The sequence below is a fragment of the Phacochoerus africanus genome, chromosome 3, assembly GCF_016906955.1.
Source record: "Phacochoerus africanus isolate WHEZ1 chromosome 3, ROS_Pafr_v1, whole genome shotgun sequence".
NCBI classification, from domain to species: domain Eukaryota; kingdom Metazoa; phylum Chordata; class Mammalia; order Artiodactyla; family Suidae; genus Phacochoerus; species Phacochoerus africanus.
The window spans coordinates 18,971,879-18,995,522 of record NC_062546.1 but is presented as its reverse complement, the minus strand read 5'-3'; the positions used below and the strand labels follow the sequence as shown (position 1 = coordinate 18,995,522).

General features: G+C 43.5%; 1 protein-coding gene and 1 pseudogene across 5 annotated transcripts in view; one reads left to right on the top strand and one right to left on the bottom strand.

Moving 5' to 3' along the window:
* Positions 1–10,262, bottom strand: part of CHD6 (chromodomain helicase DNA binding protein 6) — a 148,404-nt gene extending 138,142 nt beyond the window's left edge. For all 5 annotated transcript variants that reach the window (XM_047771070.1, XM_047771074.1, XM_047771072.1 and 2 more), the window contains exon 1: positions 10,198–10,262. In XM_047771070.1, coding sequence (XP_047627026.1) covers positions 10,198–10,230 — 33 coding nt within the window. In that variant the 5' untranslated portion in view covers positions 10,231–10,262. The remainder of the gene's footprint in view (positions 1–10,197) is intronic.
* An 11,544-nt stretch (positions 10,263–21,806) lies between these two features.
* Positions 21,807–22,481, top strand: LOC125121858 (ras-related protein R-Ras-like; annotated as a pseudogene).
* The last annotated feature ends 1,163 nt before the right edge of the window (positions 22,482–23,644 follow it).

Genomic DNA, 23,644 nt, shown 5'->3' with positions numbered 1-23,644 from the left:
GACCCACTAAGCATGGATACTAGTTGGATTGTTTCTGCTGAGACACGACAGGAACTCCTGGGATACACTTTTAAAGTGAGCCTTTTTCTTTTTGAACATAAACTAAGGAAACACTTATGTACTCCACAGGTTTACGTATAAGAATATCAGATACAGATTTGAGGGTTTTTTGGTTTGTTTTGGCCACACCTGCAACATGTGGAAGTTCTCAGGCCAGGAACTGAACTCGAGCCACAACTGGAACCTGCACCACAGCTATAGCAACACTGGATCCTTAACCCACCATGCCACACAGGATCTTCCCATATTTCTTCTTAACAGAGAAAAAAACTATAAAATATCCGGAGTTCCTGCTGTGGCTCGGTGGAAAACGAATCCGACTAGTATCCATGAGGATGCAGGTCTGATCCCTGGCCTTGTTCACAGGGTTGGTGGTCTGATGTTGCCAGGAGCTGTAGTGTAGGTAGCAGACGAGGCTCGGATCCCACCTTGCCATGGCTGTGGTGTAGACTGGCAGCTGTAGCTCCACTTGGACCCTTAGCCTGGGCATTTACACATGCCACAGATGCCGCCTTAAAAAGAAAAGAAAAAAAAAAACCTGTAAAATATCCTATTTATCAATCTTTAGGAAAATGCTTAAATTAATGTCACATCCATTACACAGAATAATACTACACAGCCATTATTACACAAAGTTTTAGCTGACATTTAAAGTGTCCCAACCTGAGGGAAAGTAAAGAAAAAGAAAACCTATGAGCTAATCCCATTTTTGTTTGTTTAGAAATATTGTATCAACATTAGCTTTTTAAAATAAAATTAGGAAACATATCAGATAATAAACATCATTATGTCTGAGAGATTAGACGGTGGGCAACTTTCACTTCTTTTCTTCAAAACTTTCTCAAAATTATTCATTTTTTTTTCCTGTTCCCCATGATTAGAGGTCAAGCTTCACAAGGCAATAACTCTGAGGTATTCCCCAACATCTCTGTGGCTTACAGTGAAACTCAATCACAGTTATTGGATGAAATGAAATGAAAAGAGAAAAAAGGGAGTTCCCATCATGGTATAGCAGAAACTATAGGATCCAACTAGTATCCATGAGTATGCAGGTTCGATCCCTGGCCTTGTTCAGTGGGTTGATGATCCGGTGTTGCTGTGAGCTATGGTGTTGGTCACAAACGCAGCGTGGATCCTATGTTGCTGTGGCTGTGGTGTAGGCTGGCAGCTGTAGCTCTGATTCGACCCCTAGCCTGGGAACCTCCATATGCCATGGGTGCGGCCCTTAAAAAGCAAAAAACATAAATAAATAAAAAATAAAAGAGAGAGCAAGAGAGAAAAAAGAAGTCTACAAAATTGTATATGTAAACAAAAATGACAATGAATACCTGCATACGGAAGAATGAAAGAAAATAAACAAAATATTATTAATCACTTGAAGCTGTGCAAATTTGGGTTTTTTAATTTTTTTAATTAAATAGACATCTAAATTTTCAGTAATGAGAATATTACTTTCCTAATACTTGTCACAGAAAACTTTTCACATAGATGTAATAGAAGAAATTTACAGACTTTAATAGTGCACAGGAAAAGTTGCTTGCCAGGTATGTCCTGCTCATCAGGATTTGGGAATCAAAGGCAGATATGAGAGGCACTGGCACCAGTTATATTTGACTAGATGCAGGGCAAGGAGTATACACTGCACTAGGGCTGGAAAGGCTCTGCATACCCTTCACCCAGAAGTGCTTCCTCCAATTTCAAGCCAGCCGTGAGCAGCCCAGTGAGCTCCTGCTTTACAGCCTTCCACCTTCTCCAGCAGGGAGGGGAAAGAGTTCTACTATAGACATACTTCACATCAAGAAATCAGCTAAACACAAAAAAGTAGAAAAGCTTATCCAAGTTTGAGACCTGTCTTTGTTAATCAAAATGAAAATATAAAACAAGTAATCGCTCTGAATGAGTTGAATGAATGAGTAATCACTATGAATGACTTGGTCTGTGGACATTCAGGTGGCAAGGTTATTTTCCAGTTAAAATTATCTTAGTTTTTTCACCTTCTTTTTTTTTTGGACACACCCATGGCATAAAGAAGTTCCCAAGCAAGGAATCCAACCTGAACCACAGCAGTGACAATGTCAAGTCCTTAACCACTAGGCTACCAGAAACTACACCTTTTCTTTCTTCTGAAAGAATATTTCTTTTTTTTTTTTTTGTCTTTTGTTGTTGTTGCTATTTCTTGGGCCGCTCCCGCAGCATATGGAGGTTCCCAGGCTAGGGGTTGAATCGGAGCTGTAGCCACCGGCCTACGCCAGAGCCACAGCAACACGGGATCCGAGCCGCATCTGCAACCTACACCACAGCTCACAGCAACACCGGATCGTTAACCCACTGAGCAAGGGCAGGGACCGAACCCGCAACCTCATGGTTCCTAGTCGGATTCGTTAACCACTGCACCACGACGGGAACTCCTGAAAGAGTATTTCTTAACTATGGTATATACTAAAGACAGAAACCCCACATATCCTTGCATTTATTATAATGCAACTGCACTGGGACTCATTTGTTTGGCAAAAAGAATTGTGCTGAGTGAGCAAGACTCATCTGAGAAGGGACAGGAACACTGTCAGCAAAGAGAGAAAGCGTGTGTGTGTGTGTGTGTGTGTGTGTGTGTGTGTGTCTGTGTGTGTGTGTCTGTGTGTCTGTGTGTCTGTGTCCTCTGTGGGGTTTTTTTGGTGGCGGGTGGGGGGGGTCCTGCATTCAGCCTATTCAATCCTTGAGTCCCATGCTTTGGGTGATAAAGCACGTATTCTGATGCTGATGTAGCTCATCACCTCGTCACAGCTCCTAAGCACCAGGAGAAGAAGGGTTCAGTTTCCAGTATCTAAGGTAGAAACCTTAGGCATCTAAAGTAGAGTCAGGCAGAGAGGTCCAGAAAGCTCTTAGATATTTCCAAGGGGAATGTCGACAAGAATAAATTAGACTGCCCAGGGGGAGTGATAAAGAGAGACGAGGAAACAGGACCTATCTGAGGACAACTAAAATTCAAGATCCCCAGAGGAAGGAGAATGTACAGAGAAGACGAAAAGGAGCAATAAATCAGTGATATAGGAGGGAAAAGATAAGTGTGGCTTCACAGAAACCTGAGGATGAGAGCATTTAGGACAGAATGATCACAGCGGTCAAGTGCCGCTGAGGAGTAGGTCAGTTAAGGACTGAAGAGTGACCAACAGATTTGGCGTTGTAATTTCTGCAAAACCCTCTACACCAAAGTCCCTGACTCTGTCCTTCCCAGTCCCCACCTCTAGTCTCATATTTTTGCATTTAAAACAGGGTGGGAGGGGTGGGGTTTTCTCTTAACACGTTTCAAGAGTTTTACACAAAGTCAACCCAAACCTAGTTAACTCCAGGCAGTAACAAAAAGTGGGGGCAGGTAGATAATTAAATCTTGATGCTGACCACAAAGAGTTAGAAGGAGAGAGGAAAACTTAATAAGTGCCTGTTTGTTAACAAGTGCTGTTCCTAGAAACTACAAGTTTTATTCCTAAACAACTATGGCCTTGGGCAAACCAAAAGCTCAAAGTGATTCAATTCTGTAATCTGCCAAAGTAGAATGATGTTTTTTCCTTCCAACCAAGGCTAGAAGAGACCTCTTCAAGAATGTTTCTGTGGTATCTTCTAAGCCAAGTAGATCAACAAAAATAAACCTATTTTTCCTACCTCTTCCTTACTCACCCACCTGTAATATTTTCTTTTCTTTTTACAGCCACACCTACAGCATATGGAAGTTCCCAGGCCAGGGGATGAATTGGAGCTGCAGCTGCCAGCCTACACCACAGCGATACCAACTCTGGATCTGAGCCACATCTGCAACCTATATCACAGCTTGCATCAATGCCAGATCTTAACCCACTGAGCAAGGCCGGGGATTGAACCCACATGTTCACAATGTCAGGTCCTTAACTCGCTAAGCCACAGCAGGAACTCCTTAAAAAAAAAAAAATGTTATGGCCACACAAATAGCATATGGAAGTTCCCAGGCCAGGGGCTGAACCTACGCACAGTCGTGGGGCAACACCAGATCCTTCAACCCATTGCACTGGGCAGAGGATTGAACCCTCACCTCTGCAGGCACCTGAGCCACTTCAGTAGGATTCTTAACCCACTGCACCACAGTGCGAACTGCCCACCTGTAATTTTACTGTAATCTTGGGCTACCAGAGCCCCTGAGCCCAGAAATGAAGTGAACTCTGACCACTGGCATTGCCACATACCAAGGCCCAGCAAGACTATGGCCTGGAGTTAGGAATACTATCTAAGTGGATAGGGAATGATGCGTTTTATATATCTTGACCTTTCAGTCACAGCTACCCTGAGTACTCAGAATTGTTTTGATATTTGAAAGATAAAATTGATTTCAGCAATGATAATAATAGCTGATTTTATTAATAACTATTGGACAATGTACTAAGTTTCTTAAATGAATTATGTCTCAAAACAACTCTGAGTTATTATGGTTCAAATTGCATTATTATGGTTCTAATTACAACTCTATTTTATAGAGTAGCTCAGAGAGGTTAAATAACTCACCCAAAGTCACACAGCTAGTGAATACTAGAGCTAAGATTTGAACCCAGGTGTGACTCCTGGTTTCAAGTGCCACTACTTTTGACTACTTCCTGATACTGCCCTACTGGTTCACCAAACTCAGAAATAAGAATTAGCAAGAATCTCTTACCATCTGAACTTTATTTCCATTATCCATTTCCCAAGAGCACTGTATCTCCCCAACCTTTCCCCAGAAAATCTTTAACTCACCAACTTTTCCTCTTGCATCCATTTCTTTATAAATCCATCTGTTCCCCAGATCAGAATGAGAGACTACATGAGGAATCAAACAATCTAACAGAAAACCTAAGACTAAATAAGTGATCTGTAAGACTTTTCAACTTTCCCAGAAGGTTCCTGAGATAAGGGTTAATGAAGATCACACATGGACTTGGCAGCTACCAGAGGTCCTACAATTACGACCCCAAGAACACCTTTTGTAGGCATTAAGTACTGTATTTCCTTTTTTCCTCACAAAATGAGAACTCTGGATCCTTCGTCACTAAGTATCATGTAGTTTCCCAAAATGTATAAAATTTATCCAAAACTATATCCATAGTAAAGGGATGGGCTAACTGAGGAGCCAGACAGTGAGTTAATGAGAAAACTATAAACCACATCAAAAGTAGAGAGAAGTTCACTGCTGTTACTTCTGCTTTTTTTCATAACACTCAGAGTACTAGTTTGGGGCTGGTCTTCCCGAGAGTGAATCAAAGTTGGAGAGAGGAAGGCAGTTCTCCAGAGTCACACCGTCACTTGCCAAATGTCACAGATCCTTGATCTTCTGTTGCCACTTTGATGCTATCCCCAGAGCTTCCCAGACCCCTCTGGTCAGGACAGGAGACGAGGCAATTCTATTCACTGTTTAAAAGCAGTTGTCTTTAGTCCACTGTTTTCTACATGTAAAACAGACTCAGAGCCACTTTATTCACAGAATTTGAAAATTAGCAGCTTAGGAGTTCCCTTCATGGCTCAGTGGTAACAAACCCGACTAGGATCCATGAGGATGTGGGTGTGATCCCTGGCCTCGCTCAGTGGATTAAGGATCCAGCATTGCTGTCAGCTGTGGTGTAGGTGGCAGATGGGGCTCAGATCTGACGTTGCTGTGGCCGTGATGTAGGCTAGCAGTTGCAGCTCTGATTCAACCCCTTGCCTGGGAACTTCCATATGCCATGGGTGTTGCCCTAAAAAAAGGAAAATAAATAAATAAATAAATAAAACTTAGCAGCTTAGTTCCATTAAAAAAAAAAAATCATTCTGTATGTCTCAGCTAGTGATATATTGGATAAGTCAGTAACATGAGCTGAAATACACAATTATTACATAACATATTAGTTGAAAATTATACCTACTTATAATACTATTTATTTTGGTACTGACCTACAAATAACATAAATAAATGCCCTGGTCAGGATGGACCTCTGAGGTCACCTAGCCCGAACTCCCATCTTCGGGTCCCTAACACACAGCAAACAGCTCTCCAGTCTCTCCTAGGGATGGGGACCTACCTGCCTCCCTACAAGGCACAGGCCATGGCTGGGCAGCTCAGCTTTTCAGGACGGTCTTCTTGAGATGGCACTAGAGCCTATCTGCCTGTAACTCTCCACACATGCCCATTCTCACCCACACGTCCAGTAACAGACACGGATACCCTCTTTTCCATGGGATGCTTTTAAATCCTCTCTTCTTTAGGCCACGTAATCCTAGTTACATCTATCCCATCTCACAGAAAATGAGTAAACGTTCCATTATCATCCTGGTCACTTTGCTCTGGCCTCTCTCAAAAGTATATCTTTAGGAACAAAAAAATGACTTAGGACAACAATGAAAACAAAAATATGTTAAGGCATGTCCAAAGATAGGTTTTAGAGCCTGTGGACTACTTTAGCATGAAGGTTATTTTCTATTTCCATGCTCTGCAACTTCCTGAGGTTCAGTCATCACTACAGCCCATCACCAGGACCTGTAAGAGAAGCAGGATCAACTCCTGAGAGTGGCTCCACTTAATTAACACGCTCCTCCACCATATCTAATATCAGCTTCTAAATACAACCACTGGCCTGTTCATCAACATTTACTATGAAGTCTAAATGAAAATCCATCTGACTGAGGCTACGTAACAGCTAGCTGACATACCAAAGGTCTTAATGTGAACCAGTAAAATCTTCAAAGAAAGAAACCTAACAGCTGTTTTTAACAGCAGCTCCATTTTCCACTAGGTGGATGTGCTACAGCCATACCTCAAAGATACCGAAGGTTCAGTTCCAGACCACCACAATAAGGCAAAGTCACACAAATAAAGCGAGTCACACAAATTTTTTGGTTTCCCGGTACATATAACAGTTATGTTTACACTATATTGCCGCCTGTTAAGTATGCGACAGCATTATGTCTAAAAAAACAATCTACATAATTAAAATTACTCTATTGCTAGAGTTCCTGCTGTGGCACAGGGTTTAAGGATCCAGCATTGTCTCTGTGGCGGCAAGGGTTTGCTCCCCAGGCCAGCACATTGGGTTATGGATCCGATATAGCTCGGATATAATCCCTGCCCCAGGACCTTCCGTGTGCCACAGGTATGGCCAATAAGTAAATAAATAAATAACCACTTTATTGCTAAAAACTGCTAAGCATCACGTTAACCTTCAGTGAGTCATTATCTTTTTGCTGGTGAAGGGTTTCACCTTGATATTGACAGCTGCTGATGGATCAGGGTGCTGGTTGCTGAGGCTGGTATGACTGTGGCAATTTCTTAAAACAAGACAATAATGAAGTTTTACCATATCGTATGACTGACTCTTCCTTTCACAAAGAAATTTCTGTAGCATGAAATGCTGTTGGATAGCATTTTATCCACGGCAGAACTTCTTTCAAAACTGGAATCAATCCTCTCAAACCCCGCTGCCACTTTATCACCTAAGTTTATTAATATTCTAAATCCTTTGTTGTCATTTTAACCATCTTCACAGCGTCTTTACCAGGAGCAGATTCCATCTCAAGAAACCACTTTTGTTGCCCATCCATAAGAAGCAACTTCTCATCTGATCAAGTTTTATCATGAGGTTGCAGCAATTCAGTCCCACTTCTAATTTTAATTCTCTTGTCACTTCTGCAGATGTGGTCGTTAACGCTGACAATCTGACCTCTTCCCATGAATCATCAATGTTCCTCCTGGCACCCAGAATGGTAAATCCTTTCCAGAAGGCTTTCAATTTACCTGGCCCGATTCATCAGAGGAATCACTATCTATGGCAGCTATAGCTTTACGAGATGTATTTCCTAAATAATAAGACCTGAAAGTCAAAATTACTCCTCGATCCATGGGTTGCAGAATGGATGCTATGTCAGCAGGCATGAAAACAACATTAATCTCATTGTACATCCCATCTCCATCAAAGCTCTTAGGTGCACTGTCAATGAGCAGTAATATTTTGAAGGAAAATCTTTTTCTCTGAGCAGAAGGCCTCAACACTGGGCTTAAATACTCAGTAAACCATGTTGTAAATAGATGTGCTGTCATTCAGGCTTTATTTTTTCATTGTTATGGCACAAGCAGAGTAGATTTAGCAAAATTCTTAAGGATCTGGGGATTTAGGCAATGATACACAAGCAATGGCTTCAACTTAAAGTCACCTGCTGCATTAGTCCCTAACAAGAGAACGAGCCTGTCTTTTGAAACTTTGAAGCCAGACACGGACTTCTCCTCTCTGGCTATTAAAGCCCTAGATGGCATTTTTCCAATAGAAGGCTGTTTCGTCTACACTGAAAATCTGTTGCTTAGTGCAGTCACGTTCCTTAACTGTCTTAGCAGGACCTTCTGATAATTACATCAACATCTGCTGCTTCACCCCGTACTTTGATGTTATGGAGATGGCTTTTTTCCTTCAACCTCATGAACCAATCTCTGCTAGTTTCAAACTTTTCTTCTCTACTTTCCTCACCTCTCTCAGCCTTCATAGAACTGAAGAGAGTTAGAGCCTTGCTCTGGATTAGGCTCTGGCTTAAGGGAATGTTGTAGCTGATCTGATCGTCCATTCAGACCACTCAAACGTTCTCCACATCAGCAGTAAGACTGCCGTACTTTCTTAGCACTTGTGTGTTCACCAGAGTAGCATTTTTAATTTCCTCTAAGAACTCTTCCTCCGCATTCATAAATTGGCTAACTGTTTGGCACAAGAGCTTCTGGACACTTGTCTGAGTATATCCCTAGGAAAAAATCCTGGCAGACAGAAAGGCACTCTCTAAAGTGTTTGTCTACTAGCTGATGACTCTATAGAGCCAGGACAGGAAGAAATCAGTGAGGAGACAGCATTTAGTCACTGATTGTCTTATAAAAATTGGCAGCAGCTGGCCTCAATCCCTGGCCTGACTCAGCTGAGTCAATTATTTCTCCAAACAGGTTGTCTTGGTTTTGGTTTCACAAGAACCTATCCACTGGGGACAGAACAGAGTCGTCCCTGTAACCATATCCCTAGGTCAGCCCGTATCCAACTACTCGGGGCTCTACAGAAGCAGAGAGTAAAGTGGCTGGTCCCACCCAACCTCTTGCACAGGGTCCCAATGAAGGGGAAGGATTCACATCTCCCCAGTTACCAGGCTGTCATTCGATTCTGTAAAAGGAAAACCAGCCCGGCACAGACAGCCTGTTTCCAAGAGACAGAGGCAGATGCTCCCATCGCCTCTCCCTGGGCCATACTGGCTGGGGCCTCTGGGTTCCTGTGCTTACGTACTACCTGGAACACAGAAGTACCAACTAAGGAAAAAGATCTTGGTGGGATGGGTCACAAAGATCAAATGGTTTTATCAAACTCCCCCTCTTTAGAAAACAAATGCCAAATAGTTGATGTTCACATTCCTCCAATTAGTTCACTAGTTTCTGTAGGAGAAATAAGAATCCTATAAGAGAATGATTTTAGCTTATCCAAACATCCCAAATGACAAATACTGTAAAAGTAATATATATATGAAAACTATAAATGATAAATACTATAAAGAAGTGATCACATCTCACTTTGTAAAAACTTGGAAAGCTATCCCAAGGAAGGAAACACATCCTTTCATATAGCTAATTTTGAGCAACATTATGACTTACCGTCTTCATTACATTTATTCTCAAATGGAGCTGATTTGAGCATAGTAAAAATTCACATACTCAAGTCATTCAGAACAGAGCTCTCAGTTACCACGGGGAGAATGGGAAAGAGAGACAGCAGAGTAACTACCAGAGGCTAAGAGAGAAGTCAAAACTGCCGGCATCTCCTCTTGTTAAAAAAGCACCAGTGGAGTTCCTGTCGTGGCTCAGTGGTAACGAATCCTACTAGGAACTATGAGGATGCAGGTTCCATCCCTGGCCTTGCTCAGTGGGTTAAGGATCCAGAATTGACATGAGCTGTGGTGTAGGTCAAAGACGAAGCTCGGATCCCAAGTTGCTATGGCTGTGGTATAGACCTGTGGTTTCAGCTCTGATTTGACTGCTAGCCTGGGAACCTCCAAATGCACCAAGTGTAGCCCTAAAAAGCAAAAAAAAAAAAAAAGAGAGGGAGCCCCAGTGAATGCTGGATACATTCACTTAAAAGATATGTGATCACTTACCTGCTTCTCTTTCTTCTGTATTTTCATTATCATCTATTGAAGGTAATTATTTTATTTCTGTAAAACATAAAAAAGCAAACATTATGGTAAAATTCAAAATAAAGCATTTTAGATGACCTCAGGATGAGCTGTGACACGTGAGGAAAACACAGAGGATGACTTCCAGAAAACATTTACAACGAGCAGTCTTCGAGCCCAACAACACCCAAAACCTTAAGTGTAGCCCTAACCTACCTACTCCTACCCCAAACCCTACTTTATTGCTCCAGAGACGTGGAGTCAAAAAATACTGTCTGAGTAGATCAAACAAGTTATAAAAGATGCTGGTATATTAAATTACAAAGGAAACTAAAGGAGGAACCAAAAGTATTGACGTGACTACACCGAGAGGGGTGGAGAGCGGCTGGAAATAAGTAAAGCCCTCATTTCTTTTAGGAGGAAATCAATAAGCAACATCTACAATTGAGAAATCAAGAAAGAGAAATATACACAATAAACAAGAGAGCTAAATGAGTTACAAGTTGTCCTCTTGAAGGAGGGAGGAGTTGGTGTGCGACAGGGCAGGGCCCTCTTACATTTCATCATATGCTGTCCTACCTTACTTGATGTTTTGTAAACCATGTGCATTTTTATTTAACAAAAGAAATCCTGTTCTGATATTTCATATGATTTTTTAAATGATTCTACTGTATGAACCCAGGACTTAAGCCCCATGCCCACCTCAACCAAAATGACCCTATGACAATGAACTTTTTCTCATAAATGGCTTGAGAAGTCTGGACGTACACTGGTGCATCCTAGGGAACAGAAAGAACCTATTCTAGGAAACCTGGATTCTGGGGCTGCCTGAATCACCAAGTCTCACCGTCATCATTTACAGACACCTTCCTCACTCTGAACAGAATCCTGGCTTCTGGACTGAGCCTGGATGCAGATGCCACCTCGTATTTACCGTTTCCTTTGATCTCCCGGACACCCCACAGAGCTGCAGACCATCACCCCTCAAGAAACTGTCCCAGAGGTGCACAATTATCCTTATGTTCATAATTACTTCTCATATCCAAATGAACGTGATGTGTAGCATTAAGCAGAACTTTAAAGTGGGCTGCCAGTCCCATCTTCTAAGTGAGCTCATGGTGTGTTTGATGCAACTGAGAAAAATGAAGGACTGTCGATTTAGGGTTTTTTTTTTCCCCTCCACAAATCAGAAGCATTTTCTATTAAAAAAAAATAAAAATAAAAATACCAGAAATATGCTACCAGGATATTGCGGCTTGCAGAAAGCATAGCATCCAAGGAAGTAACAAGCTGCAGAGTGGGCTCAGGTAGGGCCTAGACCAAGGGGGAAGCAGAGGAGGGCAGAGGAGAACCAGCCAAATCAGGAAAAGGGAAAGTCAGGTCAATAAATGATGCTTCTAAGGATCAGTGTGAGGACTAGCATTTGATGGAACAATTATTCACCTCAAGAAAACTATAAATTCCTGATAAATGGTCAGGAAAAGGCTCTAAATCAGGGCAGTTCAAAGAATTTTACCCCTAATCTTCACTATAGTGGAGTCAGTTCCAGGTAAATTATGTTAGCACAAGTTTACCTCCTTTATCTCTCAACTTCAAATTATCAGACCCGCAGAAAACCAACTTCTCAACCATCAGAGACTATCACAAATTCCAAAATAAAGAAGTTTAGAAAATAAGTTCTGGCTAATAAAAAGGGGTATTATCAATAACCAGACTTATGTACTCAATTAAAATTCTACCCAACAAAATGAAACCAATCACCTACAAAACACAGAAAAAGTTCACCAATGCCAACAAAAATTATTTTTTAAGATATTTTACAAAACAAGTATAAGGCAGTAGGGACATCAAGAAATACAATTTCTGACTGAGTACCACAAACTAACATGCAAATAAGCAGGGCTCCAACACTGCCAGGAATGTGGGGAAAACATGTCCAACAGATCCTCGCCAATGACACTGTTCACTGCTTCAAGCTTTCTGAAAGCACGCAGGCACCGTGCCACTCGATCCATAAACTGTGCAGTCCTTTAATGTGCCAACTCCACATTAAAGAACTGCACAGTCCATCCCAAGCAAATAAGCCAATAGGAAAAAAAGCTGAGAGAGGGATGAGATGAATGTGAAAAAGCCTGTCACAAGAGAAGTGCCCCAAGGATCGCACAGTTCCACCATTCCTTGGGCCTGTGTCATCACAGGGCCTGGGGAGAAAATCAGAGAGGGCAGATGAGCACAAGCTGGAAAGACTGGGAAGAGATGGGGCTGACTCAAGTGTGGCCTGGATTTGGTTACTCAGCAGAGAGAAGGCATGGAGGAAAAGAGCTGAGTGAAAGATTCTAAACCAGATCTCAGGTGCCCCTTCCCCTAATTCCTTCACATGCGAGACACTGCCACCTGTACCTTTAGGAGTATTCATGCTGCAGAGATAACCCCGCCCCATTCTCTGAGGGAGAGAGACTCCAGGTCAGGCCCAGTGGTGCTACTCTAGAACTAACTGCCCTGGGTCCCTCAAAGCAGTCTTTGGCCAAGCTTGAGTTGTTCTTGCAAAATCATTTCCAGCACCCTGATGGATTGTCACATGCCAGAATGTACCACCCTACTAGATAATAGATGTCATCAATATCAATAGGTGTTCAACAAGCAATTGTTAACTTTTATTTCTCCAAATAGTACCTAACAGTTTAAAAAGCACTCTCTCTTAAGTTACCTCTGCTTTTTTACCTCTTCTATGGCACATGTTTAAAAAACACAAAACTACCTCATCTATTTGTAAGGCTAAATTTTATACAGCAGGAATGGATGAATGGACACACCCTCAGGCAGGTGCTTCTGTGCAATACTGGAAGTAGTCTTAGAGCTTCTGCTGCTGGGCCACCATCACTCAAAATTTGTAATTTGACAGATCCTCTTGGCTCAATAAAGTACAAATTGAAACAGTAATTTCAGGGTCCCACGATTTAATAAGAAGCATAACACAAACAGATTCTGAAATTCCTGTCTGTGTGGACAAAGCAGGAAATTTGTCAACAAAGGAAAAAGTGCATTTAAAAAAGTGTCTAACTTCTGAATTACATGAAAACTGGGGGGACTCCAATCTCCTCTCTCCATTTCAGTGCTTATGTATGAAAGCAGCGTTAGCCGGTAATAATATTAAAAACAAACAATATAAAAATTCCCATTTCTTCTTACTCTCTTAATGATGCTTCCATTTAACAAAAGGGTGTCTGGGAGTTCCTGTCGTGGCACAGTGGTTAACGAATCCGACTAGGAACCATGAGGTTGCGGGTTCGGTCCCTGCGCTTGCTCAGTGGGTTAACAATCCGGCGTTGCCATGAGCTGTGGTGTAGGTTGCAGACGCAGCTCAGATCCCGTGTTGCTGTGGCTCTGGCGTAGGCCGGCGGCTACAGCTCCAATTGGACCCCTAGCCTGGGACCCTCCATATGCTGCAGATGCAGCCCTCAAAAGACAAAAATAATAATAATAATAATAATAAACAGCAGATACACACTATTTCACCATTTATATATACATTTATATAAAGTATTTAAATTTACCCTACCTGGAGAATTCTGCCACCTGGGGTCTATTTCATTACAAGAGTGTGTGTTCATGCAAACACAGACAAGTGCACACACAGCAGACTATTGCCATGGTCCTTAAGATTCATAAGGACAGCAGAAGACACAACTGATGGCAGGAAGGATGTGGACCTCTGCTCTTAACAAGCCGCTGTCTCTTCCACTCTATCAGGTACTTCATGATAAAGAGGAAGTGGGAAGCAACTTTAAAAATCAGATACACCTTGGAGTTGGCTGCTGTGGCACAAGGGGATGGCTCTCTGCAGAGCCAGGACGCAGGTTCGATCCCTGGCCTGCACAGCAGGTAAAAGGATGTGGCACTGTCGCAGCTGCTGCATAGGTCACAACTGCGGCTCCGATCTCATCTCTGGCCTGGGAATTCCACATGCCACAGAGTGCCCCCTCCACCCCAAAGCCATGGTTACCTCAACTTTTCCACAATAGACATGTACTTTATAATCTATGCGCCCCTCCCCCGCCCCACCCTTAAGCCTGGTTCCTAAGAACCATGCCTACCACAGCAGGCACAAATAAGACAATCCCACCTTGTTACAGGGAGGGGACTTCAGAGGGATGGGCACAGGACACAGGGAATCCACTCATCTGAGAGGAGTTCATCAGGAAGGCACACGGAGGTCTTGGGGAGCGCCACCTTCCTCAGACACTCATCAATCTGTTGGGAACATGGCTTGGATCGTCAGTGTCAGAAAAATGAGACACATGAACACGGGGAGATCTCGACAAGGCTCTTCTGCAGAAGGGCGCGGGTACTCCAAAAAGCGTGCACACCTAACAAAGGACCCTCCCCCATGTATCCCTACCGCAGCTGATGTACCTGTCCCCTTCCCATTGGTCAGGTTAGGGCACACATTCTTCCCAGTTGGCTAATTTGAAACAAAGTGTTACTGGGAGAAGAGGGAAAGAGGAGGGGGGAGTCTGCAGGAAGGTGAATGGGAGCAAAATGGAGTAACCAAGATTTCCCTTGATAGAAAAGATATTTATTACGTTACTTTCCACACAACCACCTCTCACCAAGACTCTGGAAAGCCATCCTTGACTTAAAAAGTCCGAAGGGCGAGACATCCCTCAACCTCTCACGTGCCCACCTTCACACCCACCCTGCACAACTGGACAGATTTATCTGTGTCCTCTGCTAGGCAGGAAGCAGTCTGTAGGAGGATAACAGCAAGGGTCTGAAATGCCAGAGTGGAGAGGAAATTCTGCCTCTAAGAATAGTGAGGCAGGTAAAACCTCTTCCAGACTCTGTTTCCTCACCTATAAAAAAGGCAAGAAGGGAGAGGGCTGGGAACCGACGGTATCTGCCACACAGTGAACCTGAGCCACCTGGCAATCATCAATGCTGCCTGTCCTGTGCCTTCTCGCCAGTGGCAGAGGAAGGAAGCGGCCCCTCTCCTTCCATCAGTACTTGGGGTCCATCCTCTCCCACTTCTCAGCCACCTCAGCCTCTGGATCACTTTGCAGTGAGTCTTTCTTCATTTCAGTCAGGTGTCTCCTCCGATGGGATCCTTTCGCTGATGTCTTCCTCAAACACCCTATTCCTGCCACCCGCTGCCCCCACTCTCTAGCCTTTTACCCTATTTAGCTTTCTTCCCGGCACTTGTTACTACCTGACATTATGCCCAGCGGATTACAAACTTATTACCTGTGAGGTGCAAGCACACACACAAATGCTAGCTTTGTTCTGTTCATGCTGTACTTCCTGAGTCTGGAACAGCACAGGGCTCCTAACAGGTGCTCAATAAACATTTGTTCCATGAAGAATCATTTCTTAAATTACCACTAAGCCTCTCTCTCTCTACAGCTCTTCTCTCAACAAAGAAACAGGCTCAACTCTTATCTAAGAATAGTAACTATACTAACAAATCCCACACCTGAATTGTCTGCCACTTCCTCCCATACTGCTTCCCTAAAGCTGCTCTTAGCAAAGGCTCCCTTAGTTGCCAAATCCAAGGCTTTATCCTGACTTCCTAGCAGCATTTTAAACTATGGGCCATTTCCTCCTCTTTCATCTCACTGGTTTCTTTTTTTTTTTTTTTGTCTTTTTGCTATTTCTTGGGCCGCTCCCACTGCATATGGAGGTTCCCAGGCTAGGGGTCGAATCAGAGCTGTAGCCAACTGGCCTACGCCAGAGCCACAGCAACTCGGGATCCAAGCCGCGTCTGCAACCTACACCACAGCTCACAGCAACGCTGGATCCTTAACCCACTGAGCAAGGGCAGGGACAGAACCCGCAACCTCATGATAGTCGGATTCATTAACCACTGCGCCACGACAGGAACTCCTCACTGGTTTCTTGAAGGCCACTCTCTCCTGCCTTCCCTCTGACTGCAGGCTCCCAAGGCACAGCTTCCCCCCAGGCTCCTTCTACTGTAAGGCCTAACCCTTATACAGCAGTGTCCCCAGGGCTAAAGCCTCTTAGCACCACAAGGGCTCCCTGAGTTCTCAACTCAATTTCCAAACTTCTCTCTACATCGGGACCACTGCACATTTCCAAACCCAAGTCCTCCTCCTGACCTCGAAGTGACCACATCCTAGCCAGTTCCAATTAAGTATTCCAGAGATTCCACAAAAAACCCACATCTCTTCCAAAATCAAACTCAGTACTGCCTTTCCACACATACATACCTGCTCCTATGTCCCCCACTGGAGGCTAGAGTCCCACCATCTGCTAGCCAGCCCAGAGTTCAGTCATCCTTAACTACTTCCTTTCTATTCATGTCTTCATAATTCCTGAATCCTGTGGTTCCTCCCCAGTCCACTTATTGAGTTTATTACTACTTGGGGCAGTTGTTTTCTTTACTTGATAGAGCCTCCTAACCCTCATGGCACCACGAGCATGTTTCCCTAAAGCATAAACAAAATCAGATCTTATCTCTACAGTGTCTTCAGCAATGAAAACAAATTCCTCACAGCACAGAGCCTGCACAGGCAATCCAGCCTCTAGTCTGTGTCTTCTGCCCTGATGCTACCTCCCACCATTCATCCAACTGTACTCCACACTTGGAGTAAGCTATGCCTCATCTGGAAAATCCTTCCTCTGTCCTTCCACCCCAGTGTCTTATCCTTCAGACCTCACCTCTGGAGTCACGTTCTCCGAGATGTCTCACCCAACTTCGTAAACCCTGAAAGCATCTCATGAAAAGCACTAGAGTGCAGCAGCTGTACCACCATGATACTATCCTTGCCCTGTCTGTGTGTCATTGGCTAAGCGACTAAGCACCTTCCAGGAAGGGACTCTGTCTCGGTGCCTGGCATTTGGACTCATAAGGGATTATCTTGGGAAGGAGTAAGTGAATACATGGGAAAGCTATGTTTGCAGAAAAAAAGGCTTCTTTTCTTCCTTTCTTTCTTTTTGTTTTGGCCGCCCCCTGACATATGTTCTGGGGCCAGGGATCAGATCCGAGATTCAGCTATGACCTACCACAGCCGCAGCAACACCAGATCCTTAACCCAAAGGACTGGGCCAGGGTTCAAATATATGTCCCAGCACTCCAGAGATGCTGCCAATCCCATCTGCCACAGCAGGAACTCCAAGAGAAAAGGCTTTTCTTCATAACTGGTAGTCTCTTCTTTTTTCCTTTTCTGTTTATTCTGTTCTTTCAGTCCAATCAAATTTCTCTGTGCTCATCATTCACACTTTTTCAAAGTAATACATGAGCTTATTAGCTTAAGAATTCAATAATACAGGAGTTCCCGTTGTGGCGCAGTGGTTAACGAATCCGACTAGGAACCATGAGGTTGAGGGTTCGATCCCTGCCCTTGCTCAGTGGGTCAAGGTTCCGGCGTTGCCTTGCCGTGAGCTGTGGTGTAGGTCGCAGACGCGGCTAGGATCCTGAGTTGCTATGGCTCTGGAGTAGGCTGGCAGCTGCAGCTCCGATTCGACCCCTAGCCCGGGAACCTCCATATGCCGCAGGAGTGGCCCAAGAAATGGCAAAAAGACCAAAAAAAAAAAAAAAGAATTCAATAATACAAAGCTTAAAACAACAAATATTGCTGACTCTACTCCTCCCAGTTCCTGATTCACATATCCCAGAGGTAGTCCTTTGATCCGTAGCTATTCCTTCTGCTACTTTCCAAAATATTTCTAAAAAACAGTGAAACCCCAAAGTTTCCGTTGTGGCTCAGTGGTAAAGAACCCAACTAGAATCCATGCGGTTTCAGGTTGAATCCCTGGTCCTGCTCAGTGGGTTAAGGATGTGGCATTTCCGTGAGCTGTGGTGTAGGTCACAGACGTAACTCAGATCCCTCGCTGGTGTGGCTGTGGGGTAGGCCAGCATCTGCAGCTCCAACTCGACCCTTAGCCTGGGAACTTCCATATGCTGCAGGTGTGGCCCTAAAAAGATAAAATAAAATAAAGCTACAAAAACAGTGATAACCCACATTAACAAAGTGAAGAATAAAAGTCATATGATAATCTCAACTGATGCAGAGAAAGCTTTTGACAAAATTCAACATCCATTCATGATAAAAACTCTCAACAAAGTGGGCACAGAGGGAACATACTTCCACATAATAAAGGCCATATAAGACAAACCCTCAGGAGTTCCCGTCGTGGCGCAGTGGTTAACGAATCCGACTAGGAACCATGAGGTTGCGGGTTTGGTCCCTGCGCTTGCTCAGTGGGTTAACGATTCGGCGTTGCCGTGAGCTGCGGTGTAGGTAGCAAATGGGGCTCGGATCCAGTGTTGCTGTGGCTCTGGTGTAGGCCGGCGGCTGCAGCTCCGATTCAACCCCTAGCCTGGGAACCTCCATATGCCGTGGGAGTGGCCCAAGAAATAGCAAAAAAAAAAAAGACAAAAAAAAGACAAACCCTCAGCCTCACATTATACACAATAGTGAAAAGCTGAAAGCATTTCCTCTAAGAGCAGGAATAAGACAAGGCTACCCAGTCTCACCACTTTTATTCAATAGTATTGAAAGTTCTACCTAAAGCAATCAGACTAGAAAGAGAAATAAAAGGCATCCAAATTAGAAAGAAGTAAAACTGTCACTGTATGTAGATGACATGATACTATATAGAGAAAACCCTACAGACTCCAACAAAAACCCATTAGCACTAACAAATAACAAATTCAGGGAAGTTTCAGGAGATAAAATTAATAACAGAGGGAGTTTCCACTGTGGAGCAGCGGAAATGAATCTGACTAGTATCCGTGAGGATTCCGGTTCCCTGGCCTCTCTCAGTGGGTCGGGGATCTGGTGTTGCCATAAGCTGTAGGTAGCAGACTTGGCTTGGCTCCCGCATTACTGTGGCTGTAGCATAGGCTGGCAGCTGCAGCTCTGATTCGACCTCTAGCCTGGGAACTTCCATACGCCATGGGTGTGGCCCTAAAAAGCAAAAAAAAAAAAAAATTAATAACTGAAATATGTAGCATTTCTATACATAATAAATGACATATCAGAGAGAGAAATTAGGAAAACATTTACAACTGAGTAAAAAACACCTAGGAATAAATTTAACAAAGGATCTGAAAGACCTGCACTCTGAGACTATATAAGACATTGATGAAACTGAAAATGCCACAAATAAATGGAAAGATAAACTGGGCTCACAGGTTGGAAGAAATAACATTGTTAAAATGACTATACTACCCAAAGCAATCTACAGATTCAATGCAATCCTTATCAAAATACCAACGGCATTTTCCACAGAACTGGAATTTTAAGGAACCACAAAAGACTTGGAATATCCAAAGCTATTTTGAGAAAGATGAGGAAAGCTGGAGGTATTATGCTCCCTGATTTCAAAGCATACACCTGAAACTAACATAATATTGTACTTCAGTAAAAAAATAAATATTTCTTTTCAAAAAATGCTAATACTGCTACTACTTTTTTTCCCAATTTTAAACATTATTCTATTGGCTTCTTCCTATAAAATAAGAGTTGGCAGATATTTTTATGTAAGGCCAGAAAATAAATATTTTAGGCTTTGCAGGCCACATGGTCTCTGTGACAACTATTCAATTTTGCCACTATAGCAGGAACATCATCATAGTAGACCCTTGCTATGGAAGATGAAGCATATCTTCCCTACAGTTATTCTTACCGATATTTATTAAATCAATATTCAATTCATAGCTAAGTCACAAACTATACTGTGCTAAATTTTTTTTGTATATTTCTTCCTTAAAGATAGTAAGTACCTTTAAATTTAAATTTTTTTAAAATTTGCTTTGTTTTCTATGAATAATTTTCCTAAAAATGCACCCCCAAGGGAGTTTCTGTTGTGGCTCAGGAGATTAGGAACCAGACTAGTATCCAGGAGGATGCAGGTTTGACTCCTGGCTCCGCTGAGTCGGTTAAAGGATCCAGCATTGCTATGAGCTGTGGTGTAGGTCGCAGACATGGCGTTGCTGTTGCTGTGGGGTAGGCCAGCAGCTGCAGCTCTGATTCAACCCCATATGCTTGCAGGTGCAGCCCTAAAAATGAAATGAAAATTCCTCTCAATTTAAGTTAATTCCCTCCCCCCAAGAGCATCATCCTATCTGGAGTCTTGCAATTCTCTCCAATCTGCTTCGAAGCCACTTCCCTAGGATTTATCACCATCCTGGGGATTCTTTCCCTGGGACCCTCTCAAGAGTAAACACCCACATTTCCTCCTCCTCTCTGAGGGTTCACCCTCTCATGCTGGTGAGACACAACGTCCGCCAACTCCCTAAGAAATTCGAAGTTTCTGAGAACTTCACATCTAAGCATGTTTGCATCCCACCTTGATGGCTACGTGGGTAGCTAATCACAGGCTGGAGATGCATTTCTCCTCAGAATTTTGAGAGCATTTCACTGCTGTCCTGTTCCTCCCACCACCAGTTAAGGAATCTGTTCTCTAATCACTCGTAAGTAATGGCTCTTCCTTCTAAGAAAGCTCATAGCCCCAAGGCACATCTGTTCATAACTATGTGCCTTAGGGCTGTTTTCATCCAGGAGGTTGAGCACCTGGTAAATTCTTTCACAAACTAGAAACTCCTGTCTCAGTTCTGAGACATCCTCTTGTATTATTTCCTCATAATCTCCTTTGTTTTCTTTTGATGGAACTATTACTGTACTTGAATAGACCTTATGAGCTATACCTCTAATTTTCAATTTTCTCATTAAAACTTTTTTTTGTTGTTGTTGCTTTTTAGGGCCGCGCCCACAGCATGTGGAGGTTCCCAGGCTAGGGGTCAAATCAGAGCTACAGCTGCCGGCCTACACCACAGCTCACGGCAATGCCCGGTCCTTAACATGCTGAGTACAGCCAGGGATCGAACCCGCAACCTCATGGTTCCTAGTCAAATTGGTTTCTGCTGCGCCACGATGAGAACTCCCCTCATTAAAACTTTTTTTGCTCTTCGTGTTCTGCTTTCTGGTTTCCCCAACTTTATCTTCCACCTTTTCTTCTTATTTTTTTTACAAGTAACATGTTTGCCATTCAATAATTATTTTTTCTGTACTCTGTTTTATTTTTATAGTCTCCAAAGCTCACGCCAAGTAACCAACAATGGGAGGGCATTCAGATGACAGTCCCTTCAAAGAAGACCCCACGATGTAATGGAAACATTTTCTACACAACTAGAGCCGTTGGACTGGCATGAGAAAATGCTTCTGTAACAATTTTAAGGATTTTTTTATATTTCAAGGCTCTGAATAAGTTTTTCCATCAAAGGTGGCATAGCACTGAGGAGACACTGGATGCCAGTGAAGACAGAGGGGGAGAGGGAGGAGGAAGAAGAAAAAAAAGAGGAAACAGGGAAAGGAGGAGGAGGAGGAAGGAGAGCTATGGGCAGGCAGATATTCTGGACAGCAATGGCTCCCAATAACTGAGCACCTACTATGCCCAGGTGATGTGTTAAATGCTGAACAGGGATTTTCTCTGAATCTCACAAACACTGCACTAAGCATAGTGCTATTTTTATCCTTATTTTCCCAGTGAGAAAACTGAGGTTCAGAGAGGGGAAGTGATTTATAAGGGGAGTGATGTGTTCAACACCACAAGGCCAGGATGTAATCACGATGGTGGAAATGTACTTTATACCAGAAAGAGAGACAGGACCAGAAGACACTCAGAGAAGGGAAGCCTGCAGAGGGCAGGGGGAAGGGGCAGAGACCCAGAGAAAAACAGCCAGGACCCCATCATCTCTGCCGGGACGCTGCAGTAAAGGTGTCCTCTCCACACCCTACCAGTCCTACTTCATGTCTGACTACAATCCCACTACTGAAGACTCCTACACGAAGACCTGCACCATGGACGGTGCTCCCCTGGCCAGACATCCTGGACACCACCATCCAGGCGAGTTCACTGCAGGCAGGAGCAGGACATGCGTGCTGGCCAAGACTTCCAGCTCATGTTTGCCATTAATAACCGGCAGAGTTTCAGCGAGACGGGCAAGCTCTTCACACAGATCCTCTGAGTCAAGGACCAAGATGACTCCCCATCGTGTTGGTTGGGAACAAGGCAGATCTAGAGACGCAGCACCAGGTTCCCCATCTGAAGCCTCTGCCTTCAGCAACTCCCACCACATGGCCTACATCAAGGCCTTAGCCAAACTGTGCCTCAACGTGGCTAAGGCCTTCAAGCAACTGGTGCAGGCCATCTGGAAGTACCAGGAACAAGAGCTCCCACCCTGCCCACCCAGTGCCCCCTCCCCCCAGAAGAAGGATGGAGGCTGCCCCTGTGTCGTCCTGTAGGAATGGACAGGAGCATCAGGCACAAGCTCTTGGGACCAGCTCCTGAGCCTGCTCCCCCATCTGGGTCTCCCAGGATACACTACACCTCCATCCAATTCCTGGCCTCCACTATGTGCCTTCTGCCACTGCTTCCTCCCCACACCTGAGCCCCAGGGTGAGGGCTCTGGGCATCTGGGTCACTGCTGTACATAATCCCCCTCCCCTAGAGAAATAAACGTCGCTGCCAATGTCAAAAAGAAAAAGAAAAGAAACAAAGGAAAAAAAAAAAAAAAAGACGGTACAGCACCAAAAATGAGGACTTTGATTCATATCTAAATTTTTTGATGCCTGAAAGGTTTTTCTGGAACGAAGAGCATCTGTAAATGAAATCTGTTTCTGTGGACAGTTAACTTTTGTGTATAGTTCAGGCTAGAGCAAGCCTGTGTAGGGTGATCTTTGATGCTGTCTACAACAGGCTAGAGATAATATACCACCTTAATCTCATGACTACATGTCACAGCATTCACATCTCTCAAGATTAAAAGGGGGCCATGAGGGCAGGGATCATATCTATTTTGACAATCACTGTGTATCTAATTCCTAGCACAGTATTTGGTGAATGAGTCACTATATTAATACTATACACGGATTCATCAATGGTGGGTTGAAAGAGAAGGATCATACTGGAGTAAGGGAACTACCCCAGGCTTAGACCAAAAACCCTTCTCTCCAAAAATGCAGATGCTTAACTTGAAATATCTGCCAATATCACCAGTGAGAAGGCACTGGTACTGTCACAACTTCCAAACTGAGGCAGCTCTTTGTTTTCCTGGCCTGAAAGTACCGTTTCCATCTCTAACATAAACTAAGATGCTTTGCTCCTCAAAAGTATTTTAAACATTCAATATATTATACTAAAAGCTTAGTTACCCTGTACATGGGTAATGCAAGCCAAAAAGCAAATCAAGAGTAGTGACTTGAATCTGTGAGAGATAATGAGTAGTAAGAGCAGTAATGACCTTCTAGAAAACTCTGTTACTGGATCAAGTGTATCAGAAATGTCCATTTTGAGAGGCTTCCTATTGGTCAACTGTGACAAAACAAGGCTTTTACTAACGGAATGAATCTCCTCTGGCTAGGTAAACTCATTACTACTGACTTCAGCCAATGGCTAGGTTGCCGTA